The sequence below is a fragment of the Bos taurus genome, chromosome 15 (genome assembly GCF_002263795.3).
Source record: "Bos taurus isolate L1 Dominette 01449 registration number 42190680 breed Hereford chromosome 15, ARS-UCD2.0, whole genome shotgun sequence".
Taxonomy (NCBI): Eukaryota; Metazoa; Chordata; class Mammalia; order Artiodactyla; family Bovidae; genus Bos; species Bos taurus.
In genome coordinates this window covers 28,490,253-28,509,747 of record NC_037342.1, presented here as the reverse complement: position 1 = coordinate 28,509,747, position 19,495 = coordinate 28,490,253, and the positions used below count along the sequence as shown (strand labels likewise).

The window sequence follows — 19,495 nt, the reverse complement described above, 5'->3', positions numbered from 1 at the left end:
GTTGGTTCTTTGAGAAGACTATTAAAACAGTTAAATCTCTAGTGAGTCCAATCAAGACAGAAGAGAGTTGTCGCAAATAAACAAAAGTAACAATGTAAAAAAGAACATAATTCAGATCCAACAAAGATTTCTAATGATAGCTAGAAAATACTACAAACAACCTTATGGCAGTAAATTTGAATAGAAAAGGAAACATTTCTGTAAAAATTGTAACTCACTAACTATATTCAGGGAAGATCTCGTGGAGGAGGAAATGGCAACCCACTCCGGTATCCTTGCCTGGGAAATTCCATGGACAGAGGAGCCTGGCGGGCTGCAGTCCATCAAGAAAAAGGTAGAAATCTGAAGAATGTCGTGTGTGTGTGTGTGTGTGTGTGTGTGTGTGTGTGTGCGCGCGCACGCGCGCGCGCTCTCAGTCTCTTCAGTTGTGTCTGATTCTTTTGCAATCCCCTGGACTGTAGTCCGCCATCCCCCTCTGTCCATGGAATTCTCCAGGCAAGAATACTGGAGTGGGTTGCCATTTCCTACTCCAGGGGATCTTCCAGACCCACGGACTGAACCTGCTTCTTCTGTGTCCCCGGCATTGGTAGGTAGATTCTTTTACCAGTGCACCATCTGGGAAGCCAGAGTGTCGTAACCATTAACTCATTGAAAAGACAAGTTAAAATTATCCCACAAAGAAAATACTAAGTCAGGTGATTTTATAGTTTAGTTATACCAAATGTTCAAAGAACATACTATTTATTTATACTATATTTATTTCAATCTTCTGCAGTCTCTTCCAGGGAGTAGCAAGAGAGGAAATACTTGTTCTGTGAGGCCAGTACTACCATGATACCAAAAGCAGGCAAGGTTGATACAATAAAATAAAAATTGCAGCCCCATATCACTCATGCACATAAATGCAAAAATCTTAAACAACATATCAGCAAGCCAAATCCATCAGTTTATTTAAAATAATACATTGCTTTCATCCCACAAATGCAAGGATGATTTAACATTAGATAATTTTATATTCACTTTACTTCATTGATATAGGTTAAAAAATATAGATGTAGAGTACTCATTCATAATTAATATAAAAGAGAAACATGTTGGAAAACCAGGATTAGAGGGGAACTTCTAAAATGTTAGAAGAAATCTATTTAAAATCAGTTATCTCCTTTTTTATAACTAAATAATATCCCAACGCAGGAGATGCCTGCCAGAGCAGGAGACGCAGGTTCAAGCCCTGGGTCAGGAAGATGCCCTGGAGAAGGAAATGGCAACCCATTCCAGTATTTGTGCCTGGGAAATTCCATGCACAGAGGAGCCTGGAGGGCTACAGTCCATGGGGTTGCAAAGAGAGGGACATGACCGAGTGTGTAAGTGTGCGCACGTGTGCACACACACACATATAAACACATATACTACATTTTCATTATCCAGTCTCAACACACACAGACAAAAGGTAATTATGTGAGGTGATGGAAGTATTAACAAACTTTATTGTGGTAATTATACACTGTAAACTTACACAATGTTATATCACAGTAAAGCTGGGGGAAAATTAAACATACACACAAATTTAAAAATTAGTAAGACTATATGTGTGTATGTCTTTTATCACTGATTCTATTCTGCATTTTACTATAAGTCCTAGCAGTACAGTGTGACAAGAAATAGAAATAAACACTATATTCTTCTATTAGAATAGAAGAAACAGTCTTGTATCATTTACAGATATGTCCACAGAGAAACCAAAAGAATCTATAGGTAAATTATTATAAATAGTAAGAGAGTTTAGTAAGATGATTGGATTTAAGATCAATGTATACAAATCAATTGCCTTTCTCCATACCAGCAAAAATTAGAAAACACAAGAGACAGTATTTTAAATAACAATAAAATAATAAGGTACCTAGCAATATATCTAACAGAAGACGTGGAAGACCTATATGAAAGCATTTATAAAACTTTATTGAAATACATTGAGGGACTTCCCTGCCAGTCCAGTGGGCAGTGGTTAAGACTCTGCACTTCCACTGCAGGGGGCACAGGTTCGATCCCTGGTCAGGGAACTAAAATTCCACATGCCCCGTGACAGAGCCAAAAAAAAACCAAACATTGAAAATAATATAAGCAAATGAAAAGATTTATTTACAGATAGGAGACTCAATATCACAAAAATGTTAATTGTCCCCATGTTCTATGAAGTGAAGTGAAAGTCACTCTGTTGTGCATCTGACTCTTTGTGACCCCATGGACCATACAGTCCATGGAATTCTCCAGGCCAGAATACTGGAGTGAGTAGCCTTTCCCTTCTCCAGGGGATCTTCCCAACCCAGGGATTGAACCCAGGTCTCCCATATTGGGTGGATTCTTTACCAGTTGAGCCACAAGGGAATAGGTGAATTGTGATTCCAATGAAAATCCCAATCATTTTAGATGAATTTAACAGACTGATTCTAAAATATATATATATAAGAGCAGAAGACCAAGAATAGCTAAGACATTGCTGAAGGAAGAGGTAAGAGAGGCAGAGAAGAGAGGAGAAAAAGAAGAGGAAGCTTCTCCCACCACTTGGGAAGATTACCATAAAGCTGTAGTAACTGAAACAGTGATCTTGATGCAGGAACAGACAAATGGGCGAATAGATCCAAAGAGAAAGGCCAGAAACAGACCCACACCTGAACAGAAACCAGATACATGACACAAGTGGCCCTGCGCGTCGTGAGGGAAGATACCGACAGATGGTGCTGTCCAGGACATCTGACTGTCAGGTGGAAAGAGCAAGAATTGGATCCCAACCTCATGCCTTCCATAGACATTCATTCTGGATGGAATACAGACTTAAATGTAAAAGACAGAACTTTGACATATTTAGAAGAAAAAAAAAATTTTTTTTAAGTATTTATTTGGCTGTACTGAGGCTTAGTTACGGCATGAAGGGTCTTCAGTTTCAGCATGTGGGGTGGGACCTTTTAGTTGCAGCGTGAAATCTTTAGTTTCAGCCTGCGGGATCTGGTTCTTTGACCAGGATGGAACCTGGCTCTCTGCATTGAGAGTGCAGAGTCTTAACTGCTGGACCACCAGGGAAGTCCTGCAAATTCTTTCTGACTCAGGGTGACACGGAATATCTTTAAACAAGACAGAAAGATCATTGCATTCAGTAACATTAGAAGTAAGAAATTGTACTCATTGAGAAACAGTAAAAATGTAAAAAGGCAAGTATCCTTAATGACAAAACTTTAGTATCCAGAATAATAAGTGAATAATAGTGATGTCAACCCATTGGAAAACTGAGCAGAAGACATGAAAGGGCCATCACTGATGAAGAAACAGGCATGGCAAATAAACAATCAAAAGCTAAACTGCATTTCTAAGGAATCCAATTGAGACCATAGTTTACACTTCTAGATTGGCAGAAATTAAGCAGTCTAGTAATAGCAAGTGATAAGGATGTGGAGTAGTAGGGACAGTCATATGCAATGGTGGGACTTTAAAGTGGGGATGGTCACTTGGGAAATAGTTTGAACATTTTCTATAAAGTTGATAATTTGTACAACCCAATGACTTAACTCCTAAACTTATCTCTTGAATATAATTTTTCAAACTGAAGAGTGACCCACTAATTAATTTATGGGTCTAGCCATTAATTGGCCTAGCTATTTTTTTCTTTTAAAGAAACCGAATGGAAAATATCAGAGGGCATCATCCTTTTAAAGGCTAAGTATTGTTTAGCAATATTGTTATTTCTGGTTTACATGTATGTATGTTTGTACTGGGTTCCAACATAAAAAATATTTCCTGTGAAAGTGGTAGTTAAAAGATTTGAAAAACAGTGCCCTTGTGTGCTAGGCAACAAACTCAAAATATGTTCAAAAACTACACTATAATAGCACATAATTGGGGGGAAAATCTGTTGATAGAACAGACCAATACATGATAATATTTACCTGCACAGTGAAGTATTACATAACACTGAAAAATGAATGAACTGTGTTTATGAATGAGTATTAGAAGTGTTGAACAACAAAAAAGCCAGTGTCAGATGATGAAACAAAGCGATACATTATAAAGCTCAAAGAAGCTCCACTGATGTATTTTTTAGATACATGTAAGTGATAAATATTCTTTAAAAAGAGCAATATATATATATATATATATATCTCCATACAATGGAATGGAGAAGGCAATGGCACCCCACTCCAGTACTCTTGCCTGGAAAATCCCATGGACAGAGGAGCCTGGTAGGCTGCAGTCCATGGGGTCACGAAGAGTCAGACACGACTGAGCAACTTCACTTTCACTTTTCACTTTCATGCATTGGAGAAGGAAATGGCAACCCGCTCCAGTGTTCTTGCCTGGAGAATCCCAGGGACGGGGGAGCCTGGTGGGCTGCTGTCTGTGGGGTCGCACGGAGTCGGACACGACTGAAGCGACTTAGTAGTATACAATGGAATATTATTCAGCCATAAAAAGTACTGATACATGCTACAGTATAGATGAACCTTGAAAGCTTTATGCTAAGTGAAGAAACCAGATGCAAAAGGCTATGTATTTTATGATATGTTTATATAAAGACCCAGAATAGGCAAATCCATAGAGACAGAAAGTAGATAGTAATTGTCAGGGACTGTGAGAAAGGGATAATGAGAAATGACTGCCCGTGGGTACCAGCTTTCTTTTGGGATGATGAATGTTTCTTAAAGATGATAGTGCACAATTTTGTGAATATACTAAACATCATTGAATTGTACGCTTTAAAATGAATTTTGTGGTATATGAATTGTATCTTAATTTTTAAACTTTTTTTTAAAGAAAAGCAAGGAACTTGTTAAACGTCTATATTCAGGGTGCTGTTTACCTCTGGGAGTAGGGCAAGGGGATGGGTTGGAGGAAATAGATAAATGCAGCAGCGTGTACAAAGTGCCAGTTCTTAAGCTGCTTTATGGATGTTTCCTTTTACTGTTTCATTATGTGTGTTACATATGTTTTTATACTTATGAAATATAATGTGAAGTTTAAAAGAAATACAAATATTAAGTGAAGTAGCATTAAAAGCAAATAACTGCCTTACGAGAAATGCTTCTTGAATTCCAAGTGGAGTCCAGGGTCACTGCCGTGGTTTGATTGCGGATGGAGCTATTCTGACCTCTGCTGGCCGGGAGGTGAAGGGCAGCTGGGGGCTGCGGGCTGCTGGGCCAGGAGAGGAATGAACCCTCCCAGCACGTGTGGTCCTGGCTGCTAGAGAATGTGCAGGAGGTCTGACCGCAGCCGGTTTCACCCCACCAAGAAAGAGCAAGCAGCTTTGGTCTTTTCTGGCCTGGGTTTCTTTCCCTTTACCTCTCTGGCTCTCTAGTGCCCTCCTTTAAGCCCATGAGTGAGGCACGTGTAACTGCACCGAAATCCATCCCTGGGAGGGACCAGCTGCCCTGCCCTCGGCCTCCATCCAGATGGCCCATCCAGGGACCACTGACCCGAGACCAGGGGCTTGAGCAGAAGTCTCAGGCACCTGCTGGGGAAGGGGAGGCTGGGCATTGATGCTCTGAGAACCTGTCTCCATGCTCCCTTTGTTTAATCAAACCACCTTTCAGAGGTTTATGAACTAGAGTCTATGAGAGGAGTTGACTTGGGCACTTTGGAGGTGAGAGGGTGCGGGGGCACCTTGAGGGAGAGCTGTCAGCCCTTCAGGGATTATTATACAGAGTCCAGGAAACAGCAAGCCTCCCACCCTCACCCCTGGCTGGACACGAGGGGCATTGGTCTCCCTGCCCCCGTTTAATCTGATAGAAATAACTTCCGCCAGTGGGTCTCAGTTGTAGAGGATGAGGGCACAAGTCCCAGTCATCTTAATGAGCTAGAGATGGCCATGTCTCTGGGTAGTCTGGGGAGGAGGACTCAGGTGAGATGTTCTCCCCAAACCCTTGGGGTTTTGTGACTTTGGCACCGGAGAGGCGGCCTGGTGGAGGCATTCCTGAGCTGGGTTAGGATCCAGGCTCTGCTGCTTGCTTCATAAGTGTTATTCACCTCCTTTAAGCTCAGGCTCTTCACCTGCAAAACGGGTTATTAGTCACAGCGCCTGCTGGTTGAACTGATTCCATTGTAATTGCATTCATGCTTGCAGAGCCCTCTGTAAGGAGTCTGTCAGTGGCTGCTGCTTCGGCTTTCAAACCATCTGAGGGGAGAGCTTGGAGTCAGGGTGGAAGTCCGACTGGGGCCCAGGCCGGGCTGAGGGTTAGAGTGAGGAGTCTCCTACCCAGAAAATCATTTCCCTCCCTCTGTCCCCAGACGCCATGGAAGTGGTGCTGCTCTTCCTGTGTGGCCTCCTGGCCCCAGCGGTCCTGGCCAGTGGTGAGTATCCCTCAGGACCTGGCTCGACAGGGTGGCAGCCACAGCCCTTTCTCATGGAAGGTCCTGGCCCTGTGGGACACTCAGGGTGGGGGGCTCTGAGATTCTACCTGTCTGATCAGCTTCTCTGCCTTTAGTCTGCAAAGAAAATCCTGGAAGGCAGCAGCTAACTCAGCCCCCAATCCAGCCTGCCCACCTCTCCCCACTGGCTCCTGCCATCAAGCCCAGCAGGTCCCTGTAGACTCAGCCTGAATACTGGGAGCCAGACTTGCACATCAGTCTAGACTGCGAGTCACGTGTCCTCCCTTGGTTTCAGCCTCCGCACCTGTAACAAGAAGAAAATCCCCCTGCCTTTTGGGGATGATTTAAGATTCAGAAGGGGCAATATGTGTGTCTCCTGTGAACACAGACTCTGACTCGGGCTCTGAGCTGCACCTGCCTTTGGCCCCCACAGTGACCCTGGCAGGCTGCCCACCCTTCCATGCTTCTGTGAGCGTCTCTGCTTCCTGGGCCCTGCTTTCCAGGGATCCCTGTGTGGGGAGTGGGGCCTGTGAGACAAGGTGGGAGATGTGAGCTGTCTTCTTCTTGACCACATCTGTTTGTTTTTCCAGCCACTGAGCAGGAGAAAGAAAAGGACCCTTTTCATTATGGTGAGTGGTGATGGTGGGGGAGGCACAGCCCCACCCAGGGGCGGGACTGACGTGCTCTCCCTGGCCCTCCCCCTCTTCTGACTCTCACCCTTGTTCCTTTCGCAGACTACCAGACCCTGAGAATTGGGGGATTGGTGTTTGCCGTGGTCCTCTTCTCGGTGGGGATCCTGCTTATCCTCAGTAAGTATATTTGTTCCTCTGCTCACTCTCGAAGGGCAATGTCTGTGGCTGTGAAGCAGGTGGCATGCGGTGTAAAAGCCTGGCAGTTCTCTTTCCTGGAGAGCGAAGGAGCCCGTCTATCTTCCTAGTTATCTCCAGAACCTAATACGCTGCTGGGCACATAATAGGTGCTCAGTGAAACAGTGAAGCATGAACAGAATAAGTTCTCGATGAAAACAAGCACAGATATGAAGGGGCGGGGTGGCTGTATCCATCAGGGCGTGAGTGGGGAAGTCACAGGGGAGAGGAGACGGGGGCTGTCCTTAGAGGGCTCCGAGGCGTATCCCTCTGCATTTGTTTCTCCTCATGAGCCTGGGCTGCTCGCAGCTGTCAGCGCTTACGTGGTCAAGAAGACAGTCGTGTTGAACCTTGACATCAGAAGAGCCCTCCTCCAACCAAGGATCGCCACATACAGCCGTGCAAGTCGTTCACTGCGCAGAATCCCAGGCCACTAGTCACACCGTCCCACAGACTCACAGCGCAGCCCTGCTCTGGCCAAGCCGGACACTAACCCTGGATGGTTTCTTTGTCTTTCAGGCCGCCGATGCAAGTGCAGTTTCAATCAGAAGCCGCGGTAAGGATGCCATTGCTGTGGGCACCTGGGGTGATGCTGGGGGGGCACAGGGAGGGGCCCGTGGTGTGTGACCCCCAAATGAATGTATTTCTGGATTCTTGTCTCGGAGACAGGCCATGTGCCTTGGGGTAGGGGTAGAAGTTTTGAGAGTTGCCAGGCAGCCTTGGGGGCAAAGGAGAGGTCAAAAAGTCAAGGGTCAGCCTGCCCTTCTTTCTTCTGATGTATGTGTGGGGTGGGGGAGGGGGAGGAAGAAGATGCTGGATCCTTGTCTGGAGGCCCTTGAGACAGTTGGGCTTGGCCTCAGGGTCTCTCTTGAGGTCTGTCTCCTCTCTCCAGGACCTGTGATGCTGCTCTGCGGGTCACCTGTTCATGAGGCTCTTTGATTTTTGTGGAAATTTGGGCTTCCTCTCACTCACCCTTCTGCCCCTACATAAGGGCACACTCATTAGTCCCCATGGTAACTCAGGGCAGTCCTGGACCTCAGAAGTCCCAAGTCAGTGACAGAACACACCCCTTCCCAGCACTTACCCCTCTTGGGTGCCAACATCGAAGGGTGCCCGTAAATTCCTCTGACCGCCCCGCATGCCGTGAGCCCCATAATGGAGAATGATCCACCATGACCTGGAGGAGATGAATCCCTGGGCCCTGCCCCAGCAAGGGGAGTGGCGGTGCTCTCTGGGTTTGCCCTGGAGACCTCTGACGGCTTGCATCTTGTCTGCCTGCAGGGCTCCTGGGGATGAGGAAGCTCAGGTGGAGAACCTCGTCACTGCAAATGGTAAGTGTCAAGACCACCTGCCCAGGTGGGACGGAGGAAACGGGCAAGGGTCCTTGTACAGCTTGGGGTGGAGGATGGATGTCAGGTGCGGTGGCTTCTTGAGAGCTGGCCGGCCAGGCATGTTTCCAGGTGCCAGAGAGGGGTCCCGGGTCCTCTTCTGTGTCATCCCCTCACCTCCACTAGACAGGCTGACGACTGCTACTTACAGGGACTCTGCTCAGTGCTGGGCTTGGGACAGAGTGCTTCACTTCTCAGTAGTGGGCACATGGCCCCGGGAGGTAGGCATCACTCTCCACATTTTACAACAGAGGGGCTCAGAAAAGTTCAGGAACATGCCAAGTCCTCTAACAGGCGAATAGCAGATGGGGATCTCCACAGGTCTGCATGAATCACCTCTGCTCTGTGGGTCAGGCTCCCCCCAACCCCCGAGACAGGCATAGCTGCTGTGGGGGGCGGGGGTGGCCCACTGGGGTGAGGAGTTCATTCCCCACCCTCCATACATTCACTGGGCTCCATTCTGGTTCTTTTTCCAGCCACGGAGCCCCAGAAAGCAGAGAACTGAAGTGCAGCCCCCAGGCGCAAAGGTAAGATGCTGTCTGCCCATATCTTCTGTCACCATCACTGTTCTGACCAGAGTCTGGCTGAGGAGTCATCAGGGAAGAATTGGGCTAGCTTTTGCAATGTGCATGGCTTTTATTATGAGCTGTGCTCTGCAGAAACTCAGTCTGAAGTCCATGAGACAGATGGACTAAAACCTCCCAGTACCACACGCACACACACACAAAACATGCAGTTGGGAAATAGAGCTTCCTTACAACCCAGCAGTCAAGTTGCTGGGGCTTCATCCTAGCTGCCATGTGGGCATGGCTTGGGAGGGAATTAGCGTTCGTGAAATGCTCCTGATATCAAAGTCGTATAAAGACAACGGCTTCCAGTGATGATTCAGAAAGTTCCTCAGGCCATCCTTTGAAGTTAACATTTTATTTTGAAACTTTCCAACCTACACAGAAGTAGGAAGAATAGTATATGGCCCCGAACCCCCACCCCCAACACCATACCAGCATTATCAGTTCTTGACATTTAGGGGCACCAGGTTACTGTTCAGTATTCATTTCTGTTGTTCATTATAGTAATGCAGGAAAGCAATAATCTAAATGCTTTATGGTTTTCAAATTGCTGCCACATACACAAACTCACTCAAGCCTGCCAGAAAAAGTGAGTAGGACAGGTGGGGTTTAGCCCCATTTTATAGATGAATAAATTGAGGTCAGAGAGAAGAGCCATACAGATAGTAAGTAACAGACTGGAACTTGAGCTCAGGGACTTTGTATTGATAATTGAGGGCTGCATTTCACCACACCCCTCTGCTCCTGCCTGTCTCCCTTTATGACATACCCTGCGATACACTGGGACACAGCAGCGATCAGTCTTCTATTGCTCACTCTGCCTTTTTTCCATACAAATAAGGGATATGTTGTGGTTTAGTTGCTAAGTAGTGCCAACTCTTCGCGACCCCATGGACTGTAGCCCGCCAGGCTCCTTCTGTCCATGGAGGTTCTTATCCATGGGATACTAGAATTCTTTCCGGTATTCCCAGGCAAGAATACTGGAGCGGGTTGCCATTTCCTTCTTCAGGAGATTGTCCCAACCCTGGGATTGAACCCGCGTCTCCTCATTAACAGGAAGGTTGTTTACCACAGAGCCAGCAGGGAAGCCCCAGATAAGGGATATACTTTATCCTAAATTGTGAGTTGAAAGAAATTTCTGGATGTAGAATGCCAGTACACCAGCTCTTACCGTGATGGTAATAACACGGGGTACCTGTGGAGCACTTGAATTCACTCCTAAGTGCTTTTCTGTTCTCATGACAGCCCCGTGGGTGGGCAGAGTGGGGCTCATTACCTCCATCTTCTAGCTGTGCCCTGGGGAGGTCAGGGATGCCTCAGCTTGACGTGGCTATAGATCCAATCCAGGTGGCAGGTGTCCCAGCTGTGGCTCAGTGATCTGTCCACATCACGGCAGCTCGTGGTTCCAAATCTGGGGAGCTGTGTGGGGAGGCGCCAGGCAGGAGCCTTGAGCCAACAATTGTCTTTTTTTTTTAAACTAGAACTTTCTTGGAAACCGTATTCTCCTGAGTCTCAGGACTGTGAGCAATTCTTGAGAGTGTCCTGAGAAAGAAACCCGGGTTTAACAATCCTTTGCATGTCTTCATCTGCCAGCTTCCATTCCCCTGAGAGAGCCCCGCCCCCCTGAGCTCCATGCCCTCCTCCACCTTCATCTCCTGGTCCTGGTTCTCAGACTCATCCTCTGGTGTACTGAAAACAAGGCTCTTGGAGTGGGTCTCATCTTAGGCATTCCCATGGGCAGAGGGGCTGCCCTAAGGAATGGCTGGGAGACACATGGATGGAGAGGTTTGAAAGGAAGCCAGAGGTTTGTTTTAATTTGAATTCTCTTCTGCTTCCACCTCCAGAACCTGAAGGCAGCTGCTTGAACCTTTAGATGCAAATGCTGATGCTTAAGAAAACCGGCCACTTCAGCAACAGGTCTTTCCCCAGGAGAAGCCAAGAGCTTATGTGTCCCCAGCCCCTTGACACCTGTCCTCAACTTAATAATGCAACCCCGCCTCCCCCACCTGGAGCCTATGGTCTCGTCCACCTCCTGTGATGTGTATGTCTGTGTGTGTGTGTCTGATGACTGTGATCTTTGTGGTTGCTTGTTCGTGGATGATGTTGTGTTTTAGTGAACCCGAACCCACCTTCCTGGGCCGGAGCTGAGCCATGTGGCTGGCAGCGCCTCTCTGTCTCCGTGGCCCCATCACCTCCCACTCTTGGGAGTCTGCTTTTTCTCTGAGAGACCAGTCCCTTCTCTCGATTTCAGGGTGGCTATGGGGGTCTGGTGGGAATCTCCAGTTGGCTTGGGGCTTGGGAAGGTTTACGTCACCTTCATGACCCTTGTGCATGGCTGCTTTTCACTCCTTTTGTAAGAACCTTGCTTCCATACTTGTCCCTGGACCAAATCTGTGCTGAGGTCTCTTGGCAGTGGGAGGTTCCAGCAAGGAGCTGATGAGCCCACCTTGCCCTCGGGTGGCTGAACCCCTTCCCTGGTGCCCATATGCCCCGCCTTACCCTGCCCCCGGGGAAATGTGCCCCTTGCATATCTTCTCAGCAATAACCCCCTGGGCTCTGGAACCATTCGCCCTTCTCCACCCTTCCCTGCTCCAGAGATTCCCATCTATAGCCAGCTTGCCTGGACCCAGACTCTCATCCCTGAACTGGGGCTCTGGCAGGTCATGGCTGAGTGGATGCATTTGGCTGGGGCCCGTGCTCTGGGGAGGGGCAGCATGGAGAAAGAGCAGGGGTCCTCTGCTTGGCTGTCTGCGCCCTGCTGGCCAGGCAGCAGCGCCGGCCCCCGCCCCCTCTGCTAGCCTGGCCCCAGGTTAGGGAGCAGGCAGGGCTCCGGGCAGCCCTGCTGCAGGGGGAGCAGCAGGAGGTCCCAGGTGGTGAAGAGAGTGGAAAGTCAGAGCCCGCCCCTTCCGCCCCTCCCGCCCCTCGTGTTCTCGTGGAAACTGACCAGCCGTGCCGCTGTGACCAGGACTGCCATTCTCTGTGTCGTGATCTCTCCTCTCAACAAGGACAAAAAGGAATAAAATACCACTTGTTTCCTAGTGGCTCTGAGGTGCTTTCCTTTTTGTGCAAGAATGTACGTATTTGTAGGACCTGTGTTGCTCGAAGGGCTGAAGGGAGGGTGTCCTTGGTCAGAGGGAGCAAGTGACGGCCGCAGGGCAGCCGGGTGCTCTTTATTTTGGCTGCTTGACCACTTAGCTCCTCCCCACTTCTCCAGCCACCCTTCCTCTGCCCTCCTTTGCCCACACCCCCACCTCCTCCTGCTTCCACCCCAGGTCATGGGGTTCAGGCTCCACCCCACAGCCTTACCCGTGCCTCCTACGTGTCCCGGAGCGAGGGGAGTCCTGAGGGCTTGCTGGCCTGAAATAAAAGGGTCTAACCTGTCCCTCTGGTCAGTTTTGGAGCCAATACCTAAGAATTTGACAAAGAGGGGTATGGGTGAGTTACTTGGGTTATGATCAAAGCCTCACCCTTTCATCTTTCTCTAAACCCTCATACCCCCTCCTCTGTGAAGCCTTCTCAGACTTAAGGTAGATAAGTCCCTTCTTTTCTGTGCACGTAGTCACACTGGCTCCTGCCTTTATATCTTCGTGTTTAGTACTCTATGCCTTGGACCCGTACTGTAGAGACCAGGTGGATAATGTCCATTTTGGCAGTGACACAAGAGATGGGGCACAGGGCCGTGGGGTCACCTAGAGTGTCCTCCCAAAGGCATTCCAATTCAGTTTTGAAAGAAGGACTGTTGGCCAAACAAACACACCTGATGGGGCTGTCTTCCTTGGAGGTCATCCAGGTATGGCCCCCACCTCCAACTGTTTTGTGTGTCTTTTTTGTATGACCTGTTTCCTAGGGGGCAAGGACTATGTCTCCTTCAGACATAAGAATGCCTGAAACACTTTACAGTCTCAGAAAATCTTCACAGAGTCTGTCTAGATTCTATGAGTTGTTTGGAGCTGCAGAATCACAAGGCACGGGTCCTGAGGGACCGTGGGGTTCAGCCACGCCCTGGTCACCCCTGGGACATGCGTGATGCCTCTTCTGCGCTGCTTGTACCCTCGGTCCCCCAGGTCCTTGAAAAGACCAAGGCTTATAGTTGAGATCACACTCAATGCTGTCAACCCAGAGATCGTGGTGGCTGAAACAGCTCTGGTCACGCTTTGTATATATAAGCTCACAACCACCAATCGTGGAACTCTGACTATGGGTCAGGGAGTTTGTAGGCTTTGCAGCAGTTGCAGAGAAAGGCCGAATGAAGATCCTTAGAGGCCCCAGATGCACAAAAGTTGGTGAGGGACTTCTCAGGTGGTCCAGTGGTTAAGAAGCCATCTGTCAATGCAGGGGACATGGGTTTGATCCCTAGTCCAGGAAGATTCCACATGCTGTGGGGGAACTAAGTCTGCGCGCCAGAACTACTAAAGCCTGCATGCTCTAGAGCCCAAGCTCCGCAACAAGAGAAATCACCGCAGCAAGAGAGGCCACCGCAACGAGAAGCCTGCCCACCGCTGCTGGAGAGGAGCCCCTGCTCACCACCACTAGAGACAGCCCGTGCGCAGCAACAGAGACCCAGCACCACCATAAACAAAAATAAATAAGATTAATTTTTTTATAAGTTGGTGGTTTTCTCCACACATTCATTATTGAAAAGAAAACATGAAACAATAAAAACAAGTGTAAGCAAGTCCAATGGGGAGGTTCTGATTTTGCTCATAATAATTACGTTAACAATAGAAAATAGTAGTTCTCATCTCTAGCATAAACCATAACGTGGTTCTCTCTTCTCTGCCAGACTCTGAGCACCTACCTATTTCTCCTCCTGGTGATCTGGCCTGATCTCTGAGCTAGATACTCACATTTTACGGCCTCTCTGATAAATCTTTGACAGGTCTAGGGCCACATGACTGGCAGATGGAGGAGCTAGGCGTTGGGTGCAGGCTGGCTGTCTCCAAAGTTCTTCACAGCACACACATGGCTTGGCTTCTTCAGGAGGCTGGCATCCAGACAGAGGAAGAGGATCGTCTGGGCTGGTGAGACTGCAGCTGGAGCCTGACGATCCCTTTGGGGCATCAACTAGCTGAACTGTCTTCTGAGGAGGGTCCTGTGGGAAGTGAGTGGTCTGGAAGCAAGACACATAAAGAACAAAGAAACTGATGATCAAAATAATAATAATGGATGAATGCATGAAGACAGCTAACATTTACCATGCACTTACTATGTGCCAAACCCTGGGCTGAGGTCTTCATGGGTTCCAACTTGTTTAGAACTCACAGCTATATATGATGGCATCCCTATTTTACAGATGAGGAAACTGAAGCTTGGTGGGACCTGCCTGAGTTTGCACTGCTGCTGGCAAAGCCAAGGTCCATGCAGGTCTAAGGCAGTGTGACCCTGTGCTTCAAAGGGACCCAGGGCCATCAGGTGGACATGAGCAGGAAGCAAAACTTGGCCTCATGTGAGTGAGTCCTTAGCTCCCAGGCTATGATGACCCAAGACTGGAGTGAGCTCCCTGTCACTGGAAGTGTTCAAGGTGAAGGAAAAGGACCAGCAGGTAGAATCCTCTAGGCGAGATGGGCTCCAACCTACCCAGTATGACCTAAGTGTCCAGGCCTGAACTGAGGACCCCCTCATGCCCCAACCAATGGATGGATGAGCCAGTCTAGCTGGAGGGCGCGGGCCAGGGGAGAGGAGTCCAGAGTCCAGGCATGTCTTCCTTCTGGACCCGTACTCCATGCAGGGAGGACCTCTTCTGTCCACTCAGCCTCTAGGGCACGTGGCTTATATTTGTGACTTGATTGAATATAACAAGAAATGAACGGGAAAGCTGGACTGAACAGGAAAGCTGCCATGATGTGCAATTTCCCAGAAGGGTCTCAGGCAGAAATCTCAGTTGTCTATACCTTCCACCTCCCAGCCACTCCCCCTGCTCCCCACCTCCCCCTGAATTCCACTCCAACAATTTTCAGGTCTATTTGCATGAGCTGTTTATGCTACTTAGCACCACATAAAAATAGGTCAACCTGCCTGCTTCCTACCCCAACCCTGGGCTGTGGCCCTCCCCTATCACTTTTTTTTTTTTTGCAGGTTGTGGATTGGAAGTTGCCAAATTGTTCTTGGAAGAGAGTGAGAGGCAGAAAGCAAGCAGCAGGGAGAGAGGGGTGGGTGAGGGGGTCTCCAGGCTGAAGCACACCCCAAGGTCACTGGGCACCTTCTCTTCCTGTGGGGGCGGAGAGCTCTGCCCTCCCCAGGATCCTAGGTTGGCAGGGGTGGCTGGCGGGACTGAGGGTGAGAGAGCTGTCCAGCTCTGTCTGGTTCACCCCACCTTGTCCCTGGCTATTCTGCCTCACCCTGGGCCTGGAGAGAGCATGAGAGAGACTGGGGGCGGGGGGGGGGTGGCACAGGTAGGTCAGGTGTGTTTGCCTGAGCCAGGGGAGGAGCCTTGGAAATACCTGTCTCCAGGCCACAGAGAGGAAGAACGGCCACCTCTCACCATTAGCCTGATTCATTGCTGTCACGGTTGAACTCCAGGGGGGCAGAATCAGCCAGATCAAGCCAACTGGCTGTTGATTTTATGGAGCCAGCCCCAGCCCCGTGCCTGGTTGCACAATAGCGGGGCACCGGCCAAGGCAGTGATGGCAGAGCAGGTGATGCTGCGATCAGGTGTCCTGAAGGACTCACGGTGGTAGGGGCTGCCGGGCAGTTGGCCCTCTGCGCCGTCCAGAGGTGCAGAGGGGGTTCCTGCCTCCCAGCCAGTGCCTGCTGGAACTGAAAAAGGCTCAGGACACCCCTTGTGTTCCCTCCAGCTGTGTGATCTGGGCCAGACCCTAGCATCTTTGTCAGTTTCTGTCTCTGTAAAATGAAGTCTTTCCTAGCCATGGGGTAAGCTGGGCTCCTGTGTAGTCTCGGGAGCTTTGGTTTCCTCAACTGCACAATGGGTCCATCAGTATCTTTCCTGTTCCCTCACAGGGTCAAAGTGAGACTATGGACATAAAAATACTGAAAAATTTACATGTATATATTATGTTATTGTCAACTGAAAAAAAGCATACAACCTAAAAGTTGAGGATTATGTTTTATTTGGGGGTATTATTGAGGACTATTAAAAACCCATCATTTTGCCAACAAAGGTCCATATAGTCAAAGCTATGGTTTTTCTAGTAATGTACAGATGTGAGAGTTGGACTGTAAAGAAGGTTGAACACCAAAGAATTGATGCTTTTGAACTGTGGTGCTTCAGAAGACTCTTGAGAGTCCCTTGGACAGCAAGATCAAACCAGTCAATCCTAAAGGAAATCAACTGTGAATATTCATTGGAAGGACTGATGCTAAAGTTGAACTGATGCTAAAGTCCAATCCTTGGACCACCTGATCCAAAGAGCTGACTCATTGGAAAAGACCCTGATGCTGGGAAAGATTGAGGGTAGGAGGAGAAGGGGGAGACAGAGGATGAGATTGTTGGATGGCATCACTGACTCAATGGACATTTGAGCAAGCTCCAGGAGATAGTGAAGGACAGGGAAGCCTGGCATGCTGCAATCCATGGGGTCACGAAGAGTCAGACACAACTTGGCAACTGAACAACAATGAAAAATTACTGAGGACTGTAGTCTGGGAGATGGCCTCTCAAGTAGCTCTGAGAACTGTTGGAAAGAGGTAAGAGAAAAACCAGGATATATAGGAGTTTCTACTGGAAAAAAAAAAAAGTAGCTAAACATGGAAAGATCACTGCTTAATCATAAAAACCAGCCATCCCAAGTTAAGGATCTTAGTGCCTTTCTGTGTATGGGAAGATGCAAGATTCTGGGCTTATTGAAATCATTCCTTTGATATGCATCTTAGCTATCTAGGGCCAATACGCTGTTTTTCTCTACCCTGAATTCCCTCAGGGTGCACTGTCATGAGCAGTGGCTGCTGGTTTGATGGAGGGCAGCATTCTTTACTGAAATGGCAGGCAACATTTTTTTTGGTCCACATTATTAATATTTTATTACCATTCAGGTCCTCTGTGCCCTTTTTTGTGATAGCAGGGTTCCCCTTCTGTCCTGTAGACTGGGGTTCAAGTTCTAACATATCTATATACCGTGAGGGTCTGCTTCTCCATGAGTATCACAAAACCTGCTTGGATGAGTGGGATGAATGAAACAGAGACGAGAGTTCTTCAGAACTGTTGAGAATGATAACATGGATGCAACTGCTACCAAGTGAGCAGAGATGGGGGCCAGACTCCAGACCTGGTAATCTGTGTGCTCGAAGAAGCCAGGACAGACTTGGTAGTCTCTGAAGTCAAAGACAAAGATGACTACAAAGCCAGATGTGAGCTATTTGGGCCATGGCAGTGGAATCCAGAAGGTCATGGAGGAAGGGTAGGAACAGCAGGGGGTGGGTCTGCTCCTGGTGGTCTTCCTGGAGGTGGTGAGCTTGGAGCTACTTTTCAGAGATAAGGAGGAATGTGGTTACTGGAAGGAGAATGTCTGCCACTGGAGAGAAACAGCCTCTGTTCTCGTTCAAGCCCAGACGCAAGTTCTTAGAAAAGTCAAGAATGCATTTCTCTCCAGGGTATTCACTGCGGGAGAGGTGGGTCAAACGGGTTTGCCCTTGTCACCAGCTGTAGAACCAGAAGAGGACGTCCCCAGGTCCCACTGCTCAGGGAGCAGGAAGGCCTGGGTGACCTTGACTTTGAGTACATTGCCCCTTGGCAGCTCCCAGGACCTGTGTGCCCCACAGCTCAGGCCATCTTGATGCCAACTGTTAAGGAATGGACCCTCCAGGGCCCACCTCCTCCCAGCCCTGACTTATAAGACCCCAGTCACCCTGGCATCCACAACCACAGCCAGAGACAGTGTTCCCTGGGGTTTGGGGCCTCTGGCAGCACAGCTGTGGCCTGAGAGTCACCACGTTCCCTGCTAGGTGACCACGCGTGCCACACAGCTGAGGACGGACCTGAGCCAGGAACCGGACTTTCTAGGGGCTCCTGGCTTCTCTCCAACTGCGAGCCACCACCGGGAGGACTGGTGAGCCAGCCTGGAGTCCAAGGCTGTGGCCGCTGCCATGCAGCTCCCAGGTCCAGGGCTGGTGGATCTGGAGGATCCTATCTCAGGGAGGCTGGCGATGAGGGCCTTTGCCTCGATGCTGGAGACAAGGCTCAGGCGATGTCCCAGCCTCTCAACTCTTCACCCACCAGCCCAACCATGAGCACCCCAGACGGCTGCCCAAGGCTGAGGAGTCGGGGGACGAAGGAGGCCTGCTAGGGAAGATGGGAGGCTGAGGCACGCCAGCTGAGGACACTGTGCCTTTGGACAGGCTAGTGCTGAAGGTGGGGTCTGGGAGTTGGGACCACCTCTCCATGTCTCCCAAAGAGCTCCTTGATTTCTGGGTCTTGGGGAAAACAGCAGAGTGTGCCCCTCTTTGGCTCCAGCCTGGAACAACAGACAAGAGAAGAGCGGTTGGTGGCGTGGGGGTGGGGCGGGGATCTTTGCATTGTAGTCTCTGGATGAAAGAATTGTGTTCCCACCTCGGTTGCCCCCATATCCCAGAAGAGACTGGAAGAATAATAAAAGGGGCCAGACGCCAGCAGGTAACAGCCATGTTGTACAGGGTGTCGGGGGAGGAAGGGAAGTTTCGGGGTGCCGGGTGGGTGGTTGGCTGGCAGAGATCATGCTGAGGGTCATGGGCAGAAATGTGCCCCAAGAGCCCACTTTAAAGATCACCCCGCTGGGGACAGCCTGGGCAAGAGATTAACTTTGAGTGTCCTTGTCTCCTGGAGGCCTGCCTAGGGTGAGGGTCGTGAAGGTGGCACCTATTAGGACCCTCTTGGCCAGGCCTTATCCTACATCACCTCTATTCCTGTGACAGCCCTACAAGGTAGGTGCTACCACCCCATTTTACAGATGGGAGAAGGATGCATAGGATCAAGTGTGGGTGCATGTGCCTGCAGGGACCTCTGACCTTCCTGAAGAGACATATAGTGGGAGAAGCTCCCCTGGGCTTCTCTGGGGGATGGTGGGCCATGGTCCAGGTTGAAGGAGCCAACACTTCCCTGGAAGAATGTAGGATGTCTCAGTGTCAGCTAGGCTGATGAGCTCAGTCAGGACAAGGAAGGGCTGGGTGTGAGTGAGGGGAGAGGGACAGGACCCCCTTAACTTGTAACATCTGGCTTCCCCTGAATGCACAAGGCGAACACTTTTATGAACATTTCTGCAGGGCTCCAAGTGAAGCGCTGGAGGGGAGTTGAGGGGCAGGGATGGGGAACTCCCAGGAAGGACTCTAGGGGAGCTGCTGACAGGGGATGGGGGTGGTGCTGGCCACCCACTGCCTCTCTGTAGGACAA

General features: G+C 49.2%; 1 protein-coding gene across 6 annotated transcripts in view; it reads left to right on the top strand.

Moving 5' to 3' along the window:
- FXYD6 (FXYD domain containing ion transport regulator 6) overlaps positions 1-12,215 on the top strand; it is a 36,585-nt gene extending 24,370 nt beyond the window's left edge. For 4 of the 6 annotated variants that reach the window (XM_059874655.1, XM_059874654.1, NM_001034399.1 and 1 more), the window contains 7 exon segments: positions 6,274-6,336; positions 6,945-6,983; positions 7,089-7,163; positions 7,740-7,776; positions 8,502-8,551; positions 9,085-9,135; positions 11,022-12,215. In XM_059874655.1, coding sequence (XP_059730638.1) covers positions 6,274-6,336; positions 6,945-6,983; positions 7,089-7,163; positions 7,740-7,776; positions 8,502-8,551; positions 9,085-9,113 — 293 coding nt within the window. In that variant the 3' untranslated portion in view covers positions 9,114-9,135; positions 11,022-12,215. 6 annotated transcript variants of the gene reach the window in all.
- The last annotated feature ends 7,280 nt before the right edge of the window (positions 12,216-19,495 follow it).